The sequence below is a fragment of the Ursus americanus genome, chromosome 17 (assembly GCF_024610735.1).
Source record: "Ursus americanus isolate L20-20 chromosome 17, mUrsAme1.1.p, whole genome shotgun sequence".
Lineage (NCBI taxonomy): Eukaryota > Metazoa > Chordata > Mammalia > Carnivora > Ursidae > Ursus > Ursus americanus.
The window spans coordinates 27,159,727-27,182,024 of NC_142143.1; the positions used below are offsets into that span (position 1 = coordinate 27,159,727).

Genomic DNA, 22,298 nt, shown 5'->3' on the forward strand with positions numbered 1-22,298 from the left:
GCAATTTCTAGAGTAGCTGAGTATGCAGCTGCTTTAAACGTGCTTCCAGATTAGTGAGAAGTCCGAGCCTACTTTCAAAGAGCTGACTTCTGGGACACCATTCATTCTCACTCATAACTTTAATACGATTACCTCCCACTGAAGCAAACTGGTTTTCGATAACATTCTAAAGAGAAGTTATCCACAGAAAAAGCTGTAATATTTCGAGTCAGCGTGACCACCTCTGAGATAGGTTAACAGACACCGAAACTTCCGTGACACCCACCTCCAGTGTCCATTGCTAAATTAATGGAACAAGAGGCCATTAGACTGAGGTGGTTCTCATATCTTAGCGGCCTCTGCAAGCAAACCCAAACCTAAGCCTGTAAATGCTTCAAGGTTAAGAAATCAAAATTAAGGACGAGCAATCACAGCCAACTAGGATTTTCCCAATGAACACAATGGCTTAAGCTTTAGCCAATTTAATAATTTCTTTGTTTTGCTTCCACCTCTTTTCTTTATTATTTTTTAAAGATTTTATTTATTTATTTTAGAGAGAGAGAGGGTGAACGAGGAGGGGCAGAGGGGGAGGGAGGGGGAGAGAGAACCTGAAGCAGACTCCACACTGAGCACAGAGCCCAATGCAGGGGCTCGATCCCCACGACCAGGAGATGGGGACCTGAGGCAAAACCAAGCGTCAGGGGCCTAACTGACTGAGCCACCCTGGTCCCCCTCGCCTCTTCTCTTTAAAAGTCTAGCTCCTAGCTTCTGATGGTGGAGCACTCCTGACCACTTCGGGTCTGGTGCTGCCCTCGCAGAGATAATTTTTGTTCAAATAAACTCTTAAAATTTTTAATATAGCTCAGTTTATGTTTTAACACCATAAAGAAATCATTTATAGACCTGGCATTTGTATGCACACAGATTTGGAGTAGACCAGATGATTATTCCCCGGGAGCTGAATCTAAAACAGGATGGCTGTTTGTACCATTGGCATCTAAAGCCCACTTTCACAGAAACACACAAGTGTTTCTGAAATCTTCCTGTGACTCCTTGGGGGTCAAGGGAAAGCGCAGAGAACTTGCAAACAGCGTATGAGCCTATGCAGGCCCATCGGTAAATCAGAGTGCGGAAGCCCTTACGCTAGCCAAAGGGAGCCCTCTCGGGCCTGAGACGTGAGGCCTCAGGACCTGGCTTTATAATCCTGGTTCAGAAACCACCCTGCGAGCCTGTCCCGGGCCTCCATGTCAAATTGGTTACTCAGGACCAGTCGCATTGACTCCAGTTATACCCGATTCAGGCCTGGCTGGGGGTGGTTCTGTACTGTTTTGATTATATCTGCTGGTTCTGATGCTCTCATTACTTTGTTAATTAAATTTTTAGCTTATTTTAATCTCCTTTTAATAGTTCACTTTTAACGGTTGGGGAAGAGGAAGTAGCACCTCGGGGACTAGCGTCTGCCCCAAAGGGAGCACCACAGCCTTCCTTCCTGTGCTGCAAATGACATCCTCCTGCCGGGCCTGCCTTGCCGGGGCACCCCAAAGACGCGAGTGACAAACATTCATCCAGGTAGTTTAGGAACACCACGGGTGAAATTAGCCCTCTGGGGAGAAATGCAAATAGCCCTGTGGCCTCTGGGAATTGCCAGAAATAAAGAGCCCCTGAGGCTGCGCACCAGCCAAAGGTGAGGGCTCTGGCCTCCTGCGTCCTGTGTGTGGGTTTTCCACATCATTCATCCTTTGGGACAGAAGAACTCCCTATGTGGTCTCTGCGGGCACAGGACGGACCCTGAAAGGAATCTTTTCAGACGTGATTATCCACAGTCACCTATTCTTGCTCCTTTGTCTATACAGTGTTAACGTGGCTGTGTTCCCCGAACACTGGCTCTTTGAGGTAAATGGAAAACTCGGAAAATGCCAGCTCTTTGTTTATTCTGTCTAGCCCAGTCCCTTAAGGATCTCAGCTCTGTTAAACTTTTACAAATATTTTTGCCTCGTTGTCATTAGTGTTTTTTTTTTTTCCTTTTGGGTTTTGGCTAGAAGTTTTAAATGTTCATGCCATCAAATCTATCCTCCTTATTAGGATATATTTCCACAGCAGAGTTTCTGGCACTTTTGCTTTAAAACAATCTGTTGTGAAAACAAATGTTAAAATACACAACTAAGAATACAAACAGCGTAAATAGCTGTCATCATCCAGACCAGTAGAGCGTCTGGTGATGTTCCGCAGGACGACAACGGGCTGACAGAATCAGGGACATGCTTCTTTGACCTCTACCATGTGCACACTTGACGCGCTGTGGGAAGCCCTAAGAATTCTCCTTTTTCTCTTCCCCGTCTTTCCTGAAAAAGTCAGTCCTAAAGAAGTGAAGTAGAATTGAGCCATGAGCTTCAGGGCAGGGTTGTGGGGAAGGGGGGAGCTGGAATGTCAGAGCTCCAGTGAAGTGGCAAGGACATATATTTACCTGCACTGTATACTTATCATTATTAGCTCGTGGTCCGCAGGTGCGGCAGGCTATTTTGTATTCTTACCAAGAGGTTAATTATTGAATGAGAAGTCTTTGTTATTTAGGATGCTATTGGTTATAAGGGATAATAACAAGGTAAACTAGCTTAAGCAAAAAAAGAAAAAAGGAAAAAAAAGAGAACTTACTGGAAGGCTTTTGGGGTCTCTCACAGAATCTAAGGAGAAGGTGAATGACCAAGTCGCAAGAAGGGCCAGAATGCAGCAGAGCCCTCTAGAACAACTCAGTTCAGAAACTTAAATGTTCCCAGGATGTTCTCTATGCCTTTCACTTCTGTTTCTCTTTGTGTTTTCTCTTTTTCTAGAATGGTCTTCTTCACAAAGTAGGAGAAAACTGCCACTGGTTTCAAGATTTTAGTTGCAACACATACGACCACAGGAGAAAAACCACCTTGCTTTCCAGTGTTTCCAAGCCCAAAAATCCCAGTAAGTGGACTCATTGGCCAAGCTTAGGCACCTGGTCATGGCTGTTCCTGCACCCGTGGATGGAAGTGGGAGAATAAGGACATGAGGGAGTATTTGAGGGATTTCCCAGAATAGAGATGCTGTGCATAACCCCTAAGTGTCTAGAAGATAGACCTTCCTACTTCTCTCCATTTCTTAGGGGTATAGGTCATCAGTTCTGCTTTAAACTTATCCTGACTTAGCACTGTTCTCTGCAGTAACTCTCTCCTCAACTCCGATGGTGAACTCAAGAAAATGACATTTATAAGAAGTGAGAGCTCTTCAGTTGGTATGTTGCCTTCTGTGTTACATGGACTCTGTAAGAGGTTGTCAAAAGTGGATGCCAAAGTGTAAGCATATTTTTAATGAATCAATTCGACTGGTTATTTTCCAAAAAGATTGTAGCTAATTGTACTTCCGTAAACAAAGTATCAGAAATGCCATTTCCCTATCAACTTATGAGCAGTGGACATCATTAAGCTTTTTAATATTCATCAATCCGATAGGTAATAAGTGGCATATTGCTTTGTTTTGCATTTTCCTGACTACTGATCAGACTGTTACTAATAAGACTTGTATAATTGTGATCCCCCTTCCTTTCTTCTCAAGTAAATTGCCTGTTCCTATATTTTTCCTATTTTTCTCTTGTTCGCTTGTTTTCCCCTTGTAGGATATAAATTTGTGTGAAGATATTGATTTAACTTATTACATTTTACTTTTCATTTACTATACTTAATATTAATCTCTTGTTTGTCACATGTCACTAATTTTTCTTTACCCATCATTCATATCCGCTTTGGTTATGAAGCTGCTTATACAGAAACAACATATATATATGGTCACACGTATTAATCTTTTCCTTTATGGAATGCTATTCTCCTAAGTTATTTAAGAAAGTTTTTCTACCCATTCTAACTCTTGTAGCTCTACACATTTCCTAACTTTTCTCCTCCTGGCGTTTGTTTTTGCACTGTAGTCCAAGTGGATTTGATTTTGTATATGATGTAGCAGTCTAACTTTGAGCTAGAAAGCCAGTATTCAGGATATGTAAAATAAACAAATCCCCACCTTTCCAAACATAACCTCAGAGGAGTCCACGTTGACGTTAACCTTCGACTTTTCCCTATGCACGTAGAATTCTTTGAGGGGTGTGTGTGTGTGTGTGCGTGTTGGCATGTACACACACATGTGTACACACAAATAAACACTGTATGTAGCACACGGTCCGTTTTTATTTTATTCTCCTTCAGTTTGCTTTCTTTGCTTAAAATTCTGGGAAGGAACTCCAAACCAGTGGCATACGTGGCTCTAGCTCATTCCTGCAGAAGACACAATAGCACGCTGTCTTAAGAACTGACAAACCTGATGCGTTAAGGATAACCAATTAATTAACTGCTCCCAGCCGAAGTCCCCAGGGTGAAATCCTCAGCTGCCCCCGCTCTCCAAGCCTGCTCTGAACAGGCGACTCTCCAAAGTTCTGTACTCAGCTCTCCTAGGACAGAGTCGCAGTATCCACCTCTGTCTTCAAAAAGGGTCACCTTCTCCTGTGCCTCCTTCAATCGGTCCCCTCCACAGACGCCCCACATTCTGAGCTAGCTTTCTTCTTAATGAGGGGCAGGTCTGGCTTCTCCATTTACTATTCTGCACGGAAAAGGAGTGTGGAAAGCACCACTGTTCTCCTGCTGACCCTTTGGATACTTTCTAATCTATGGGGGTTTTGACGGTGGCTATAGTTAAAAATAAATGAAGACTCCTGCAATATTTATTGATCTCTCATCAATCTTTGATTCCATAGGCAGATACCACTTAGCCAAGCCATACGATTTTGAGATTGCTTCAAGGTTTTTCATCTTCCCTCAGAGCTTTTACTGCCACAGCATCTCAATCGGGGTTCATTTATTCCTCAAATATTGTATTGATGCCACACTTTACCAAACACGGTGGTAAGTGTTGTGAATATACTGGTGAGCAAAACGTCACAATGCTGGGTAGTTATGGACTTCTCTGAGCAAATTCTAATCCTGGATGTCATTAAAAACATTCTTTGTCCTCAATTCTCCTTTGAAGCATCTATCCAAATATTTGATGCACATTTAGCCTTCCTTACGTTCTCCTGCCATAAGAAACAAGCTCGGCATCTTTTGCCACCTGAAAGACAAGGTGTTTTATGCCGTAGGTGCTATCATGACACTTTTCAAGCAAGTTTTGTCTGAGGAGTTCAGCGTCCTTTTTTTTTTTTTTTAAGATTTTGTTTATCTACCTGACAGGGAGAGAGACAGCCAGCGAGAGAGGGAACACAAGCAGGGGGAGTGGGAGAGGAAGAAGCAGGCTCATAGCGGAGGAGCCTGATGTGGGGCTCGATCCCAGAACTCAGGGATCACGCCCTGAGCCGAAGGCAGACGCCTAACGACTGAGCCACCCAGGCGCCCCAGTTCAGCGTCTTTTTAACAAAACCACTATTGTTGCTATGGGTTAACGAGCACTTGGTTTTCAAGAAATAGTTATTGAGCCCCTATGATATGCAAGACACACAGTGATCTACATCTAAAGTCAAGATACACAGGTTGTTTTTTGTACCAGGGACCCCTTTTGCAGCCTAAAATCTATGAACTCTTCCTCAGAACAATATTTTTATAAATACATAAATTAAGATACACTGGATTACAAAGGAAACCAATGGACCTATACTTGGTTAGCAATGTTAATTCATTTCTACAAGCCCCGCTGTTAAGTGAAGTCTTCAAAGTAAAAAATAAAAATCTCCATTAATTTTAATGGGAAAAATTATTATGTATTATATCTTAACCTAAGATACCCAAACAATTTGCAAAGATTTTTTAAAAAATGTGTGTATATATATGTGTGTGTATGTATTCACACACACACCTATAATAAAAGTAGGTTTGCATAAAAAATAATAAGGAATTTGAAAGTAAGCAAACAGTGATTCAGTGAAGGTTTATTGTACTCACCAAAGGAGGAAGAGATGGCCTGATAATGAAACAGCTTAAAAGCATAAAGTTGAGCAAAAGTCAAAATGGTTGCACCAATGCTTCAGCGAGGCTCATTTTTTTTTTTATTTAGTTAGTTTTTAAGAGATTTTATTTATTTTACTCGAGAGGGAGGGAGAAAGCACAAGCTGGAGGAGCAGCAGAGGGAGAGGGAGAAGCAGACTCCGGCACTGAGCAGGGAGCTGACACAGGGCTCGATCCCAGGACCCCGGGATCATGACCTGAGCAGAAAGCTTAACCCACTAAACCACCCAGACGCCCGCAAAGCTCAATTTTAAAGTAACCTTTTTCCTCTCTTCCGCAAACCTTGCATCCTCCCTTCTTAGTCTTTGTTCAGGAACCTCATACCACCTTGAAAACCACCAGTGAGTCTGGCCACACTCCCAATTCCTGCCCAAACCAGCTAGATCCTGTATTTCCCTGTAAGGGACCCCCCAGCTCCCTGGGGTGGGTGGGGGGGGACTTGCAGTGTTTGAAGGGCATCGCCAGCTGCAGCCTCCTTTCCACAGCAAAGCGGTGCAGCTAGTGTTCCTCTTCATCCCAAACTCTGTCTTCGGTTATATTTCGGCTCCGAAGCGCGGAGGTTGGTGTTGCGACAGTTGTGCGTCATGTATGCACGGGGAAGGAGTGAGCGAGTTGGACATCGGAAAGCTCATTTTTCTTTCTGCATTATTTTCTTCACAGATTTTTTTAACCTTTTGGGGGAGCTCATAAGTATGGATGTCAGGTTTTGCTTGTAATAAGCTTGAAAACTTATCTCCAGAGCAAAAATAAAAGCAAAACACAAACAACGCAACCTGTGCTAAGATGTCACAATCACACCACAGGCCAAAGGGCTGGAAGCAATGAAGGTGGTGTGTCTCCAGCTCCTGCTTAGTGTCTGCAGGCAAAGCAAGCACGTTTGGGTTCATCCAAACACGGCATCCAATTTAAATTCGCTCCCTCTGGTCCTTTGACTACAACACTCTGCCAAGTGAATTGGTGAGTGTTTTTTTGTCTGAAATTATAATATTGACACAATGTCTTATATGTACTTAGTGTGTGAAATTTTTCATTGTACTGTTACAAAGGAAAGCGTGGGTCCAAAATGGAGTCACTTAGGCTACGTCACCATAGGGGCTAATACTTAACCTAGTAGCAATTCCACCCTCTGCAGAGATGTAGTCTCAACCTGTCAATCAGGAATTTTCTAAGCTGCACCAATGAAGTCACAAGGGCCCTCTCCATCCCTCCCCTCCACCAAAGGAAGATGAGGTCATTCCCGAATAAGACAGCTTGTCTTTCCCCCAAGGGAAAGTGACTTTGCTGGAAACAATCTTTTCTTTTCTTTTGCTAATAACATCTTGCCCCACCCTCCTTCTATAAAAACCTTCCATTTTGCGCAACTCCTAGGAGCCTCTCCCTACTCGCTTCTGGTTCTTGAATGGCTGAATAAAGCCGACTAGATCTACTTGGTTGAATTTTTTTTTTTTTAACAATACTGGGAATAAAAAGTTACCCAATAGGTAAATGACTTTTGAAGAGTTTTATTGCTGAAAAGGCATTAACTGAACGTTCATTTTGTAACAGAACGTGACATTTCTGAGTATATTATTGAATAGACAAAACTTGATCCAAGGACCGGGCTAAGGAATTAAAAAAAACAAAAACAAAACTGAACAGAACAGACATAACTCCCTGCCTCTAAGGAGCTTATATTCTTCACAATCTATAGGGATGATCATTTTGCTCACAAGGTAAATTCTTTCAGGGACACCTGGGTGGCTCAGTCAGTTAAGTGTCTGCTTTGGGATCAGGTCATGACCCCAGGATCCTGGGATCCAGTCTCAGGCTCCTTGCTCAGTGGGGAGACTGCTTCTCCATCTGCCTTCCTCTCCCCTTGCTTGTGCTCTCTCTCTCTCTCTCTCTGAGAAATAAATAAATAAAATCTTAAAAGAAAGAAAGAGAGAGAGAGAAAGGTAGGAAGGAGGGAGGGAGGGAAAGAAGGAAGGAAGGAAGGAAGGAAGGAAGGAAGGAAGGAAGGAAGGAAGGAAAGAAAATTCTTTCAGCTCACAGAAGGTGCATTTTGTCCCTGGTACCTAGTCCTATCACAACACAGTGCTCATAATCAAAGCCCAGAGAGAGTACAGTTATCCCATTAAATATTTATTTGCTTAGATGGCTACCATGTCCTCCAAAATCTCTGTCAAGATTACCTCCTTAATGTTTCTTGATGCAGGTCAGAGATAGGCAAAGTATTGCCAAGAGCCAAGGTCATTACCTCCTGCTTTGTAAATAAAGTTTTATTGGAACACAGCCATGCCGATATTGTCTATGGCTGCTTCTGTGCAGAGATAAGGAATTGGAACAAATATCTTCCTGCTCACAGAGTCAAAAATATATACTATCAAGCTCTTCATAAAAAAGATTTGCCTATCATTGATCTAGACTTCTGGGGCTTCAAGTATAGTATTATTGAACATTTGACCAGATCTAAAGAAGCTTCTTAGGAGATGTGGCCCTGGTTACAGATATTCCTATAGCTCTCCTACAAAGGAAATAAGGGATAGAATTTCATAAAAATGAATCTTAACTTTCTAATTTTCATCATAATATCAGTATACCCATTTCCCCAGTGCTTAGCAGGTGTAACTCTTAATGTGCAAATCTGTCACTGCTTTGCTAAAAATTCTTGGGTGACATCTCCTTTATTCTTTGGATAAGATTAACGTTTTAAAATACAATATACAAGGTGCCTCAGGCTCTGACCTGCTTACTTTCCCAGTCTTATCTTTGGTCTCTACCCTTATTCTCCCTACCAGGACCACAGGGTTCTGCTTTGGGCCCACTTCTGTGTCCTTTATAAATTCACTTCCTTAGTCGACAGAGCAACGCTAATACTCTCAGCTTAATTCCTAGTCATCCTCAGACTTCTGATGAAAGGTGCTGTTGTGGGAAAGATTTGTTTGTCCCATCAATTAGGTTCGACTTTCATAGGTCCTGCATTTTTCTTTCACAGCGATTTTCAGAGCAGCAGATACGTACTTAACTTTCGTTACCTACTTAATTTCAGTCTCCCTCCAGATTCCGTAAAGTGGGGGACAGGTCTTTTCTGTTTGTGGATTATCTCCAATGCTTAGCCATTACCTTACTAGTCAATCAAATTTGTGGAATGAATTTATGAATACCATAGAACACATACACCAGACATTTAGCAGTGAACTTGTCCTCAGCTCTCATTGGGAGAGTCAAATCAAGAACGTACTACCTGCTGGGACGCCTGCGTGGCTCAATCCGTTAAGTGTCTGACTCTTGGTTTTTGGCTCAGGTCGCGATCTCAGGGTCATGATCTCAAGGTTGTGAGATGAAGCCCCATGTCTGGCTCCGCTGAGCGTGGAGTCCACTTGGGATTCTCTCCCTTTCTCCCCCTCTGCCTCTCTCTGCACTCTCTCTCGCTCTCTCGCTCTCAAATAAACAAGTAAAATCTTTAAAAAAAAAAGTACCACCTGAACCATGTTTCCCTGAATGTTTTATAAAATTATTTAAAACGGTTCTACATTATAAATTGATAAATTTATCAGAGTTTAACACAAATAAATGTTTTTTTCTTTAAAAATTATTTAAAACGGTTCTACATTATAAATTGATAAATTTATCAGAGTTTAATACAAATAAATGTTTTAAATAAATAGCACCTTTTTTTTAAGTTAGCAAAAGCAATGTACTTTGATGTGTTTCTTTTTCCCGATGCCGAGAAGCTCAAGAGTAAATGCCTTGCTTATTTACAGCGATGTTCTCCAAACCCAGATTCTTGGAAAAAAAATTCTTCCTACTTTCTTTACATGGCTTATTAGGACTTTCATTTATTTTTTTAAAAAATCTGTTAAAGATTTGCTTCATGTCAAGTTGCCTCGACTTTGCGTAATTATATCTTGATCCTGTTTAAGACTCATAACTTTTCCCATTGGAGTAAATTTAGAAAACTACATAAACAGCTCCTCGTTGGCCATATCTGAACAATTGGTAAGCATGGAAGCTACAATCGGACGCAGAAGGTTCTAAGCGTCCTGATGAAAATTATGGGACCGCCTTGGGCTGGAGAAGAGGGGATGGGGAGGAGAGGATTCTTGAAGTCAATTAAAAAAAAAAAAGGCAGCCAAATAAACTGGAGTAGGTTATCCCCTGCTCGTGAAATGCAAACAGCACGTGAACACACCGCATCAGCACCTGGGCAGAACCCAGCTTCCCATGCCATCAGTTAGGGACGCAGCCTAACATGTATACAGTCTGAAAATGCAGACCTCCTGGGTCACTTCTTGCTTCTCTAGCAGGCTGGTTTTCAGGTCACTTCTGCCTCCCTAAGTAAGGGGTGGGAGGGGGGAGACAGGGGGCAGGAGGTGACTTAAAAGAGCTCATCTGTTTAGGAGTTGGGAGGGACTTAATCATAAGTTTGCACTTTCTTCAGATGATTAAACAATGAGTGTTTATGAAATCAAGAAAAATGTGTTTTCCCCCTAGAAGTTTCCTTTTCAAAGACATCTCTGTGCACTCTGGCTAATTTAAAAAGAGCCCCATAGGGTGCTTATTTTTTTTACACATATATTGCCAAAGTAGTTCCTGTTTTGGTTTTAATGTGTTCCTTCTTTTTAGTGAGATGAAAGAGAACTTTCTTTAAAAAAGACCTGTCTGCTGATCATGTTTGTTCGAATGAGCCTAAATAAAGCTTCTGTTAAGAGTTTAACTGTTTAGCTAAATCCTCTGGGCTAAATTACCTGGCAGATTTTTGTCCGTAGTTGGACTATGTAACTAGAGTGCTCTTATTACCCTCCTTCTAACTTGAAATTCCTGCCTCCCCCAGGACTTCTCTGAAGTGAATGTCTTGAGGAAGGAGCTCTTTCTCTCAATCCAGTTGACTTACTTTTTTTCCATCAAGACACAAGGGCTCTTGACTCATGGTCCCTACCCGCTCCATGTTGCAAGGACAGCTTTGTTTCCACGAGGCAGGAAGCCCTGAGAAGACCCATTCCTTGAGTGCTCTAAGGCTGTCTCTCTGACTACTGTTCTACAGCTTGACATTCAGGCAGTAACCAGTGGGGCCAGACATTAAAAACGACACGGAGACCATTCTTTGAGTTTGAAGGTCAGCATCACAGTCAAAACTCACAGAAGACAGAAATGTTTTCCTACGTGGTGCTGGATGAAGAGATTTAAAGAAGAGGCCCCTACTTCAAAATATGCAAATACGGAATGCTTTTAACACAAGCGCTAATGCCAATAAAGGAGCCTTGGCTTTCATATTCAATTAATTCTACCAAATCAAACTGTAAATATTATCTAAGCCGAAGATTGCCTCCTCTTCATTTAGGGAAAAACAAGTATTTACTGAACAAATGGATTAGAACACAAGATAATGAGAAGCCTCTTACGTTATCTCAGAAAATAAACACAATTTGACATGCAAATCTTAACCTTTTTTTTTTTTTCCCAGAGGACTTTCTCTTCTTGGCTAGACTAGTCTTTTTAGGAATTTGGATCAGTCTAACTTGCTATGCGCCATAGATGAATACGTTCTAAGTTCCATTTTCCAAGGGGAAATTCAAGCTGAAGTATTTCCAAATCCATGATAGTTTTCACGGTCACGTTGGGCACCTCTATGCAAGACCTCTATATTTATTTGTTTATTGAACTTCCTTTTGCCATTTGAATGTTCCCTGGTTTTAGTTGACTATCTGTGTCAAATGAATGATGGGACGTCGCTTAGTGCATGTAAATGCTAATCTACTTTGAGATTTTAAATTCAAGTCCCTTAAAAAGGTCAAGTTGCTGCTTTTCTTAGAAGTGAAAATAAAACCATGGACTATACCAACATTTGGTGAGATGATTATTTTACCAAGCTTCCTGAGTATTCTCTTCTCTCTTGAGAGTAACATGTGGACATCATTATCTGTTCCTGCTTGCCTGATGTCTCAGAAACTGGGAAGAACGCATTTTACCCAGAGTACAGAACATCAGGGAAGAAGTAACAACTCACCCAAAACTTAGCTGATACTTAAAGGCCGCTTTTACCTATTAAATTGGTATGTTGACCTTTTTTCTTTTAAGAGACGAGTTTTCTAACTTGAGATAGTATATGCCTGGATAAAAAAATTCATTGGTTTTAAGTTATAGAATTTTGCCACCACTTTTTTTTTTTTTTAAGATTTTTTATTTATTTATTCGACAGAGAGACAGCTAGCCAGAGAGGGAACACAAGCAGGGGGAGTGGGAGAGGAAGAAGCAGGCTCATAGCAGAGGAGCCTGATGTGGGGCTCGATCCCACAACGCCAGGATCACGCCCTGAGCCGAAGGCAGACGCTTAACCGCTGTGCCACCCAGGCGCCCCTGCCACTACTTTTTAAGTTTATTTCTTTAAGTAATCTCTACACCCAACGTGGGGGTTGACCTCATGACCCCAAAATTGTCACTACTTTTTACAAGCAGTCTTTCTGAAACATTAGTGTCTAGATAGCTGGGCCCTACCCCTGGAGTTTCTGATTTAGTGGGTCTAGAGCCAAAGTTTGCATTTCTGTCAATTTCCTGGGGTGATGCTGGGGTGATGCTGGGGCACTGAGACATCCCAACCCCCTGTCCTATTAGTTCGAGGGGAAGGAGAGCCATGTGTTCCATATTCAGAATGTTAAAAAATCCTATAGGCCGGGATGAAACCTGGTTGAGAACTTTGTAATGATTCTTGAAAGTTCACAGTTTTCCAAACTTGATTCTTATTGTCTGTCTCTTTCCCTGCGACTACTGTTAAGCCTTAACACTATTGAAATCCGGTCTTCGGCAGCTGCCGGAGATGCAGATAAACGTCCAACAAGCCTGAACCCTGGAGGAGACAGAGTAGATGGTGGTAGCTTTACAAAGAGCAAAGTAAATGGAATCAGAGGGTTCTGCTAAGAGGAAGGAAACAAGGTCAGGGAGGGAGGTCTGGCTTTGAGAAGTGGCCCTGGCGCTCAACAATAGAAAGTTCAAGGAGAATTCCTGGAAGGCCAGGATCAAGTTTCAATGCCCTGCTGACAGAGACACAAAACCTGCCCTTCTAGCCGCCCTCCTGCCTCTTCCACCTGATGCCTATGGGCTCCCCTCAGTTGCTGGGGAAAGGGGATGGTTGGGCTGCCGCCTCCCCGGTTCCTCCTGCCAGTTTAGGCCAAAGGAGAAGTGAGCTGCTTTGAGAGTCTGACATAGAAGGCATTTTTGCTGCTTTCTCTTAACGGCCCCTAGGGATAATTTTCATTCCAGCGAAATTATTTTATTTGGCAGATGAATGTTTTAATATGTCCTTTGATTCATTTTTTCAGGGAGCCTTTAATGAATGTCGCTGTATTTTCCTGGGTACACCAGCCGTGAGAGGTCTCCTCAGCTGCCTCAAGTTTTGTTTGTTTTTTCTTTCTACTGTCCCTACTCATCTCGAAATGGTCTTCTAAGCTTCCTAGGGTTTTTGTTCTCGAAGTCGCATTTAGAGAAGGTAGTGTCAGGAGCACGCTTCCGCGTTTTGGAGTCCATGAGAGTTCAAATCTGGTTGCAAGCCTCTGGGTAAATTCCTTATTTTCTTGAGGACTGAAATCTCACACGGTTCACTGCCAGTTATACCTCCCCGGTAGCGTCTCTCGGAGAATGACAGAGGCACGCGTCCGCTGCGCTTGGCCTGGTGTGGGCCGTCCCCGTGACACGTGACCATGGCCCTCGTGGCTGGTAGGCAACATTGTCATCCCCTTTCCTCCCGTTCTCTCCAATCTGAGTTGCTTTAACAAGAAACAGGTTAGCCCCAAATCTGCGTGTGTCACCCTCTGATTTCTAGCCCTGTTGTGTCTTCTGAACCCCAGTAGACCTCCACCCGGTACAAATGCCTTAGTTTGTACCCTTGGATTCATACCTAAGCAAAGCAAGGCGGGGGCCAGATGGGGAGGCTGCTAAAATGGTCTCCTTCCCGTGGGCAGCGAAAAAAAGAATAAATAAAAGCCACAGATCTCTGTTGAAGAGATCTAAACTCATCTAAACTATTCATCTATGAAGAGGATAGTGCAAACTAAATTATTTACAGATTTAAGTAAGAACTGGAGACAAAAATAGAAGTCACCTCAACATTACCTCTTTCCAGTCCATCATCCTCAGGGCTTTCTAAGAAATAAATGTATCACTTTCCTGTCAAAAATATCCCCCCTCCGAACATCCTATGCCCCCCCCACCAATTTTTTTGAAAAATATTTATTTTCCTTATATTGCTTTGAGAATTTAAAATACGCCAAGGTCAGGCCCCTCCTTTTCTTCTTTCCAAAGAGAACTAATTGTGGGCCAACGTCACTGGTTTAGGAGAGATTATTCACTTTGGGGGCTTCTTATCTCCTTCTGTACCCGAACACACACAAAAATACATGCCTTGTCTCTATTTGCTATTAACACCGTAGAGAACTTTCCCACGCCACCCTGTACTTTTTGGCTAAACTGTGTTTTTGAAAGCCAGCCCCAGGGACATATAACACTCTATCTGGAAATAAATTCAGGACAAATACAATTTTAGTGAGTGCAGCTAGCTGACTGGCAACAATGAAGCCACCTCCAGCTCAGCCTGGAAGTCTATGGGTCCAAATGTGCCTGCAGGAGAGGGATGGTCTAGATGGAGAATAAGCCCTTTGCTAGGTGGGATTACTGCATACAGGGGGAAGGTTGGCAAAGGCCTTCCAGACAGACTTGTGAACTGCAATACAGCTATTAAAAAAATTCTGGGACTTTCCCAGCAATAATCCAGGAATATAGGATCTCAGGAATGAGTTGAGAGACCAGAGCATAGGAAGGATACTTACTGAGCAACTTCAGGATGGAAGGGCGGTATGAGAGAGTGGTATGTAAGCAAATGACACTGCGGCTTAACCAGCTAGAAAAATACTAAAACATGTCTACATAGCATAAGGGGAAACAAAGCAAAAAACCTGAAATGTGGGCAATGTAGAGGTTACCACGATATTCCTGAACAACATATCTGAGTTACTCTGGCCTCCATTTCATTTGCTCTGGAAATACGGTCTATCCTACAACAATGTTTACTTACAAAATCAATTTCTGCAATAATCTAACACGGCAGCCAGGGAAAAAAAAAGTGCCATAGAGTTGAATTACTTATCTTGTCCTCTCAAATATTGACTGTCCAATTTCAAGCCACAAAAACTCTCTCTATATTATTTTTCATCTGACAAATTGCAAGTCATGGTTTTGATTTGACTCATTTTATTTTGATATGTGTATTTAACACCGTCAAGAGCATTTGCTATGCGTTGGGCGTTAGGCTTCGGGGTACAATAGTGAATTACATAAGATGCCTGCCCTCAAAGAATTTACAGACTAGAAAGAAAGAGAGACTTGTAAACAGTAAATCTAGTGTGTTTGCTGAGTCCCAGAGCCAGGGGAAGGGAAAGCAGAATACTGTAGACATTTACTCAAGTGCAGAGAGTCACGAAGTCTTCTTGGAAGATGAGCAGAAATTAGCTAGGGAAAGGGCAAAGGGAGAAGGTATCTCAGGCAGTGGGACGACCGTATAAAATGAGTAGCATAATAGCTTAATTTAGTGCTCTCCTCTTCATAGATGAATAGTTTAGATGAGTTCCCAAATGCAGGGCATGATGACATGCAAAAAGTGGCATTTAGTGACTTTAAATGTATTCAATTAAAAAGACCATGCTTTATTCTAATATGGATAACTTTCCTACTTTGGGAGTGTTAAAATGTCATCCTTTTCCCAAAATGATAGTGATAGCAGAATGGTAATGTGATTTTTAAAGAAATCTTTGGCAAAAATAAAACATTTTCAACCTTGTGTTCATCCTTAAATTTTACCAGTCTATGAAATAGAGAAAGAAGTTCATTCCCCTATCCTGTGTAAATGTTTATTTATTTTTTCTCTCTTTCTCTTTTTGGTTAAAAAACAGAATACTCAAAAAGTGTCCAGGTTGCTCTGATTCGTTAGTCCAGAGCAAACTGTTTTAGTAACAGTTGAGCTGAGGGATGGGGAATATAAATCCCCAGCCCTTTGACAGTCTAGCTAGTTGTCCAAGACTTACCTTGATAGAAAGTACTTTCTGAACTTCTAAGCACTCTTTCCAAAGACCTGAGATTTGTGCTTTTACCTGCAAATTTATTTTGAAACGCAGGTTCATTTTCTGGATTTGCTTTGATAGAATTCCTAAATTTTGTTTGTCTGTTTGTTTTTAGTGCTTTGATTTAAATTTTTCTAGGTTTGGGAAATAAATTTGCTATTATCAAATTGCCTGATGACCATATAAGCCAGCTAATACATATATTTGGATGCTTCCTTAGTGCCAAAGGTAGTGCTAGTCTCTAAAATTACTCCACTTAGTTCTCAAAACAACCTTTAAGTTTCTGAAGACAATAGAATGCAGAGAAGCAAGTAACTTGCCTCTTGCACCCAGCCAAGAGAGTTGGGTTTGTAAAGACCGTTGACCCTTCAAAAACATGGGTTCAAGCTACGCAGGTCTACTTATATGAGGACTTTTTGATATACTATACTTATTATAAATGTATTTTCTTTTATGATTTTAAATACATTTTCTTTTCTCAGCATTACTTTATTATACAAATAGAGTGTTAATACATACCACATACAAAATATGTGTTAATTGACTTTATGTTATTGGTAAGGCTTCTGGTCTGAAATAGGCTTTGAGTAGTTAAGTTTTCAGGGAGTCAAAAGTAATATGTGGATTTGACTGCTTATGGTTTCTTGCCCCTAATCCCTGCGTTTTTCAAGGGTCAACTGTAGTTGAGACTGCCATATAGTTCAACCTAACGGCAAAATGAGAAAGTGCCTTTAAATTCAAAAGCTGTTGAGAAACACCAGCTTGTTTTTCAGATAAGAAGAAACTGACTAAACCTCTGGAAAAAATACTACTAAACATATGTATGTCCAGAATTGAAAACTGTTAGTAATTAACAATATGCACTACCTAAAGCTTACATTTAGGACCAATATTTATTTCCAGTTCTTTCCCTGAGTTCTCTCTAGATGCCCCAGGTAGAAGAGTAATTCCTTAAATCCATTTGTCTCCTAAAAGAATGATTTAAGGAGGGAAACATGCACAGATGATAAAAACCAGCGTGGGGGTGAGTTTAACTTTCTGGTAACCCTATTCAACTGATTTAAAAAAGCTTTCAGTAGGGGTCCAGCCACTGCCTGGGAAGGCAGTTAAAAGTGGAGAGAACACGCCCTTGGGAGACAAGTCTGAGTTCAAATGCTAGCACTTTTTTAACTTCATAAATTGTTTTCCAGAGGAGTCAAATGAAACTCAGAAACTCAGAATAATCAGGCGTCCAAGCTGGAGACCCGGTTTGGAGGAGAAAAACCTTCATTTGATTTCTCATCTAATCTCGAAGGACTGAGGAAATGAACAGAGCAGAAGATTAAGGGTGGGTGGAGTTAGGAAGGATATCAGAAGATCTTGTGCTAGGGCTAATGGTAATTTTAAGAATTTACTTCTGTTTCCCTGTCTGCTTTTTGAGTAGTAAAAGAGGTTTCATGTCCTCAGTGAATTACCATGAGACATTTATTTTTAAGCACAGTTCTATCTGAAAAGTCCTAAGGGAAACAAATGCATCTTATTTACCATTATTTTTGATGCACTTACCCAAAGAAAATTAAGACGTTCACAAAAGTCAATGTTTAAAACAATACCATCTTTAAAGTATTTAACTTAGTTCACATGTAACTAATTATTGTGTATGAATGAAAAAAAAATCTATAAGTTGTTCTCTCAAACCCAGTTTTACATATTTCATTTAAACAATAAAACGTTTTCTCCCTCCGCTTTATAACATCCTACTTTTGCTTCATTTCTATACCCTTTGGCTCAGTATTTTAAAAACACACACACACACAACTCAAAGTGGTTTGTTTTGCAATATTGATGACCAACTAAACTCAGGATATTTATTTCCATCTGGTAGAGTTCAACTTCTGCCTCTTGTTTGCTTTCTCCATCTGTCCGACTCACCATCTTTTTTTTTTCCCCTCTCCTTAATGGAGTTAGGGTTAACCCTCTCTTAGGCTTAATCGTTTTAGCAGGCTCAAGCCATAGTACAACTGTCATTTTTTTCTAGTTTTGCAAGTAGAGTTTCCAGTAAACGCAAAGTCTACGACTAATACTTTCACAAGTTTCAAATTTAATGTTTATTTTCTTCTGTTTTTATAGTGAGCAGCAGAACTCTAAGGTCCCGACAGTTATTTGGACTAGAAAAAAAGAAACAATCTCTGGTAATATTGCATAAACGGTGTAAAATGCATTATACAACTTTTTCCCCCCAAATACAGCTTAAACTTTAGGGGATCCGCGGTACTACATTTATCTACAATAGCAGGCTTTCCTATCAACACCAAGCTGGATTCTGTAAGGTCTCCACTCCTCTTGTTAGCCTCCAGAAGCTACTGAAACAGCAACCACAAAAGGCTTACTAACCTGTTCTTTATTTTGCAATTAAACTTTTACAAAGGCATCCCCCCACTTCTCCCCGAGGGTGGAGCAGGAACGGTTCCCTGGAGCTGGCAGCGCGTCTACTATGAGACCCCGACTTCCTGGGGCTGCAGAAAGACCCGCAAAGGTCCCTTGCTCCACTTTCTCCCCACCCCCGCTGCGCGTCCCCGCACCTTCCGCACGGGGACCCGAACCGCGCTGCTCCGCACACGCCTCCGGCTTGGGGGATCCAGCCTCTTAGACCGGAGAGGGAACGGGATACAAACACCGACCGCGCGAGAGGGCGGACCGGCGTCCCGGACTTTAAGCCGGATCCGCGCGCGCGGACAGCCTGAGCAAGGCGGCTTTTATCTGCCCAGCTCTGAGCCTCCCCGCCAGCGAGCCCAGGCAGCGCACTTTCGCAGAGGATGCCCTGGCGCTGGGCCTGGAGTTGCTGAAGCGGGGAGGAGCTAGGGCTGGGGGCGGGGCTTTCACACGCGCACCGTCGCTCTGCTCTGTCCCCCGGCCACAGCCCGCCGGTCTCTGGCCGCCGCTCGGGAGTTTATTTGTTTACAAGCGGATTACGTCAGCTCCTCCCTCTCATCCCGGTCTCTGCATCCGCCCCCTGCTCCCTTTTCCCGCCCCCTCCGGCTCCGAATCTGCTGCGTCACAATGGTGCGATCTCCGGATTGGCTGCAGTCGGCCGTCATACTTCAGCTACGCCACTTCCTTTCCGCGGCGCTATAAAAGCTACTGCACGGCGCTACATCTCTTTGCCCCTCCGAGCTGGAAATGCAACTGTTGGGAGCTTTGGAGGCTGGAGAGCTGGACGCGGAGGCGGCTGGGGAAGTCCGAGCGATGTGACCAGGCCGCCGTCGCTCGTCTCTTCCTCTCGCCTGCCGCCTCCTGTCGTGAAAATAACTTTTTTACTATAAAGGAGAAAAAAAGTAGCTGTCCGCCCCTCCCGCCCTCTCTTCCTCTCAGCCCTCTGACCTGCGAGGGAGCCCGGGGTGGCCGCTCCGCCGTCGGGGCCGCTCCGCCGAGCCCCGGCCGCCCCGGGCCGCCCCCGCCCGCCGCCCCCATGCATCCCTTCTACACCCGGGCCGCCACCATGATAGGCGAGATCGCCGCCGCGGTGTCCTTCATCTCCAAGTTCCTCCGCACCAAGGGGCTCACGAGCGAGCGACAGCTGCAGACCTTCAGCCAGAGCCTGCAGGAGTTGCTGGCAGGTGAGCCGTCGCTGCGGGAGGGCGAGGAGCGCCGGGCGGACGCGGACCGCGCACCACTGGCGGGCGGCGGGCCGAGCCGTCGGGGCCGCGGCTCTGCCCGGGGCGGGCAGCGCTCGGGTCCCGCCGCGGGACCGGGGCTGGCGCGCTAGGCGGCCGCTAACGGCGGGTCCCGGCGAGGGTTTGGGGGCTGGGCTGAGGGCGCCCCCTCCCCCCGCGGCTGGCCCACCGAGGGGAGAAGGAAACAGGCGCACAACAAAGAAACTACAGCCACTGAGGCGGGAGCTGCGGTCTTCGGACCGTCCGCAGATTTGGGGACAAAGGAGCTGCGGGGCTGGGGTTGGTTCGACGCCCCCTCCCCCAACTCCCTTCAACCGTTGTGGGCTCGGCGGCCGGGTCCGGGGGTGGGAAACCGCGGGGCTGCCCGGGGGCCAGCCCGGGACGGACGTGCCGTCTCCCCGCGCCTCCTACCCCTGACCATTAATCATCGGATTTGTCACCGGTTCAGTTACAGCCCTGCCCAGAACATGGTTTAGGGTTGCTTGTTTTTCTTCCCTTCGGGGTTAACAGTCCGGTGGCGCTTCTCCTCCAAAGCCATAAACCCCATTGTGTGCGGCTGGGCTGGGCTGGGGTGGGGTGGAGAAAGTAAACAGGTTCCCGCCTGGCCGCCGGTGCCATCCGGCTGCCCGGCCAGCCGAGGCCGCGCGCCGGATTCCTGTTTTGGCGGCTCGACCGGTTGGTTCCTGGAGATTGTTTTGTCCCATTCTACTGTGTTATTTCTAAAGCCCTGCCCGCTCTTTCCCCAGCCCCGCACACGCACAGCGGCGAGTTGCAGTGCTGGACATTTTTAAAAGTTGAATTTTTCACTTTTCAAAGAAGCCAGCGGAAGAAGGAAGCTACAGCGGGATAGAACAGTAACGATCTAAGCATTGTTTTCTCTCTCTTTTTTTTTTTCCTATAGAACATTATAAACATCACTGGTTCCCAGAAAAGCCGTGCAAGGGATCAGGTTACCGTTGTATTCGCATCAACCATAAAATGGATCCTCTGATTGGACAGGCAGCACAGCGGATTGGACTGAGCAGTCAGGAGCTGTTCAGGCTTCTCCCAAGTGAACTCACACTCTGGGTTGACCCCTATGAAGTGTCCTACAGAATTGGAGAGGATGGCTCCATCTGCGTGCTGTACGAAGCCTCACCAGCAGGAGGTAGCACTCAAAACAGCACCAACGTGCAAATGGTAGACAGCAGAATCAGCTGTAAGGAGGAACTTCTCTTGGGCAGAACAAGCCCTTCCAAAAACTACAATATGATGACTGTATCAGGTTAAGATATAGTCTATGGATGGATCATCTTATAATGGATGGATAAATTTGATTTTTGCTTTGGGTGGGCTCCTCTTGGGGATGGATTACGGAATTTAAACCATGTCACAGCTGTGAAGATCTGGCACAAGATAGAGTGGTAAAAAAAATTTTTTTAAAGTGACAGTGCCATAGTTTGGACAGTACCTTTCAATGATTTAATAGCCTGTGAGTCCAAGTAAATGATCACTTTATTTGCTAGGGAGTGAAGTCCTAGGGTGGTTTCAGTTTCTCCCAGATGTTATACCCAAATTTTTTCCATCAACCCCTTTAAGGCGAATCTGTATTTCAAAGAACCTTTCTCTGCAGTAGATCTTGCAGAGGAAATTTGCACTATTACACTTGAAAATTGTTAACTTTTTTGGCAGCTCAATAGGAAAGCTCAACATTTTAAACACGGTAGTACTGGAAATTTTGACAAGACTTTTACCTAGCACTTAAATATGTATAAATGTACATAAGACAAACCTAGTAAGCATGACCTGGGGAAATGGTCAGACCTTGTATTGTGTTTTTGGCCTTGAGAGTAGCAAGTGACCAGAATCTGCCATGGCAACAGGCTTTTAAAAAGACCCTTAAAAAGACACTGTCTCAACTGTGGTGTTAGCACCAGCCAGCTCTCTGTACATTTGCTAGCTTGTAGTTTTCTAAGACTGAGTAAACTGCTTATTTTTAGAAAGTGGAGGTCTGGTTTGTAACTTTCCTTGTACTTAATTGGGTAAAAGTCTTTTCCACAAACCACCATCTATTTTGTGAACTTTGTTAGTCATCTTTTATTTGGTAAATTATGAACTGGTGTAAATTTGTACAGTTCATGTATATTGATTGTGGCAAAGTTGTACAGATTTCTATATTTTGAATGAGAAATTTTTCTTCTCTCTATAATAAATTGTTTCTTATCTTGGCATTTTAATCAATCTCTTGTCATGATTATAGAGGTTCAGCTATAAAAGATGTTTCTCGGAAGAATTAGGTTCTATAAGTTACGTGAATGTCAGTTGCACACTGGTCATGCTGAAAAACATTTAATAGGCGTGAAGATGATCTGTGTATACATATTTAGGTGTTAGAGGAAACACAGGGTAACTTTTTTTTTTTTTTAATTTCTAAAGTCAAAACATGGACACATTCCCAGGCTAATCTCATGAAATGAGGATAAGAGACAAAGGTAACTTCTACCAAAGTGATACTCAAAGGATTGCATGTCATTGCTTCCCTGTTGAAGTGAAGATCTAAATGTTCCATTCTGGCCCACCTTTGAGAAACAATTATCTTG

General features: G+C 43.3%; 1 protein-coding gene across 1 annotated transcript; it reads left to right on the plus strand.

The window, feature by feature from the left end:
• The first annotated feature begins 19,193 nt into the window (after positions 1-19,193).
• Positions 19,194-21,935, plus strand: BTG1 (BTG anti-proliferation factor 1). Its single transcript, XM_045779925.2, has 2 exons — positions 19,194-19,662; positions 20,621-21,935. Exons 1-2 carry the CDS (start codon positions 19,515-19,517, stop codon positions 20,986-20,988), a joined length of 516 nt encoding a protein of 171 aa, XP_045635881.1. The 5' UTR covers positions 19,194-19,514; the 3' UTR covers positions 20,989-21,935.
• Positions 21,936-22,298: the final 363 nt, after the last annotated feature.

What these genes read in the sequence shown, in the direction of transcription:
- BTG1 (XM_045779925.2), top strand. Translation starts at nt 19,515, where the DNA reads ATGCATCCCTTCTACACCCGGGCCGCCACCATGATAGGCGAGATCGCC. An exon ending in CCTGCAGGAGTTGCTGGCAG is followed by an intron (nt 19,663 to 20,620) that starts GTGAGCCGTCGC and finishes TTTTTCCTATAG; the next exon opens with AACATTATAAACATCACTGG.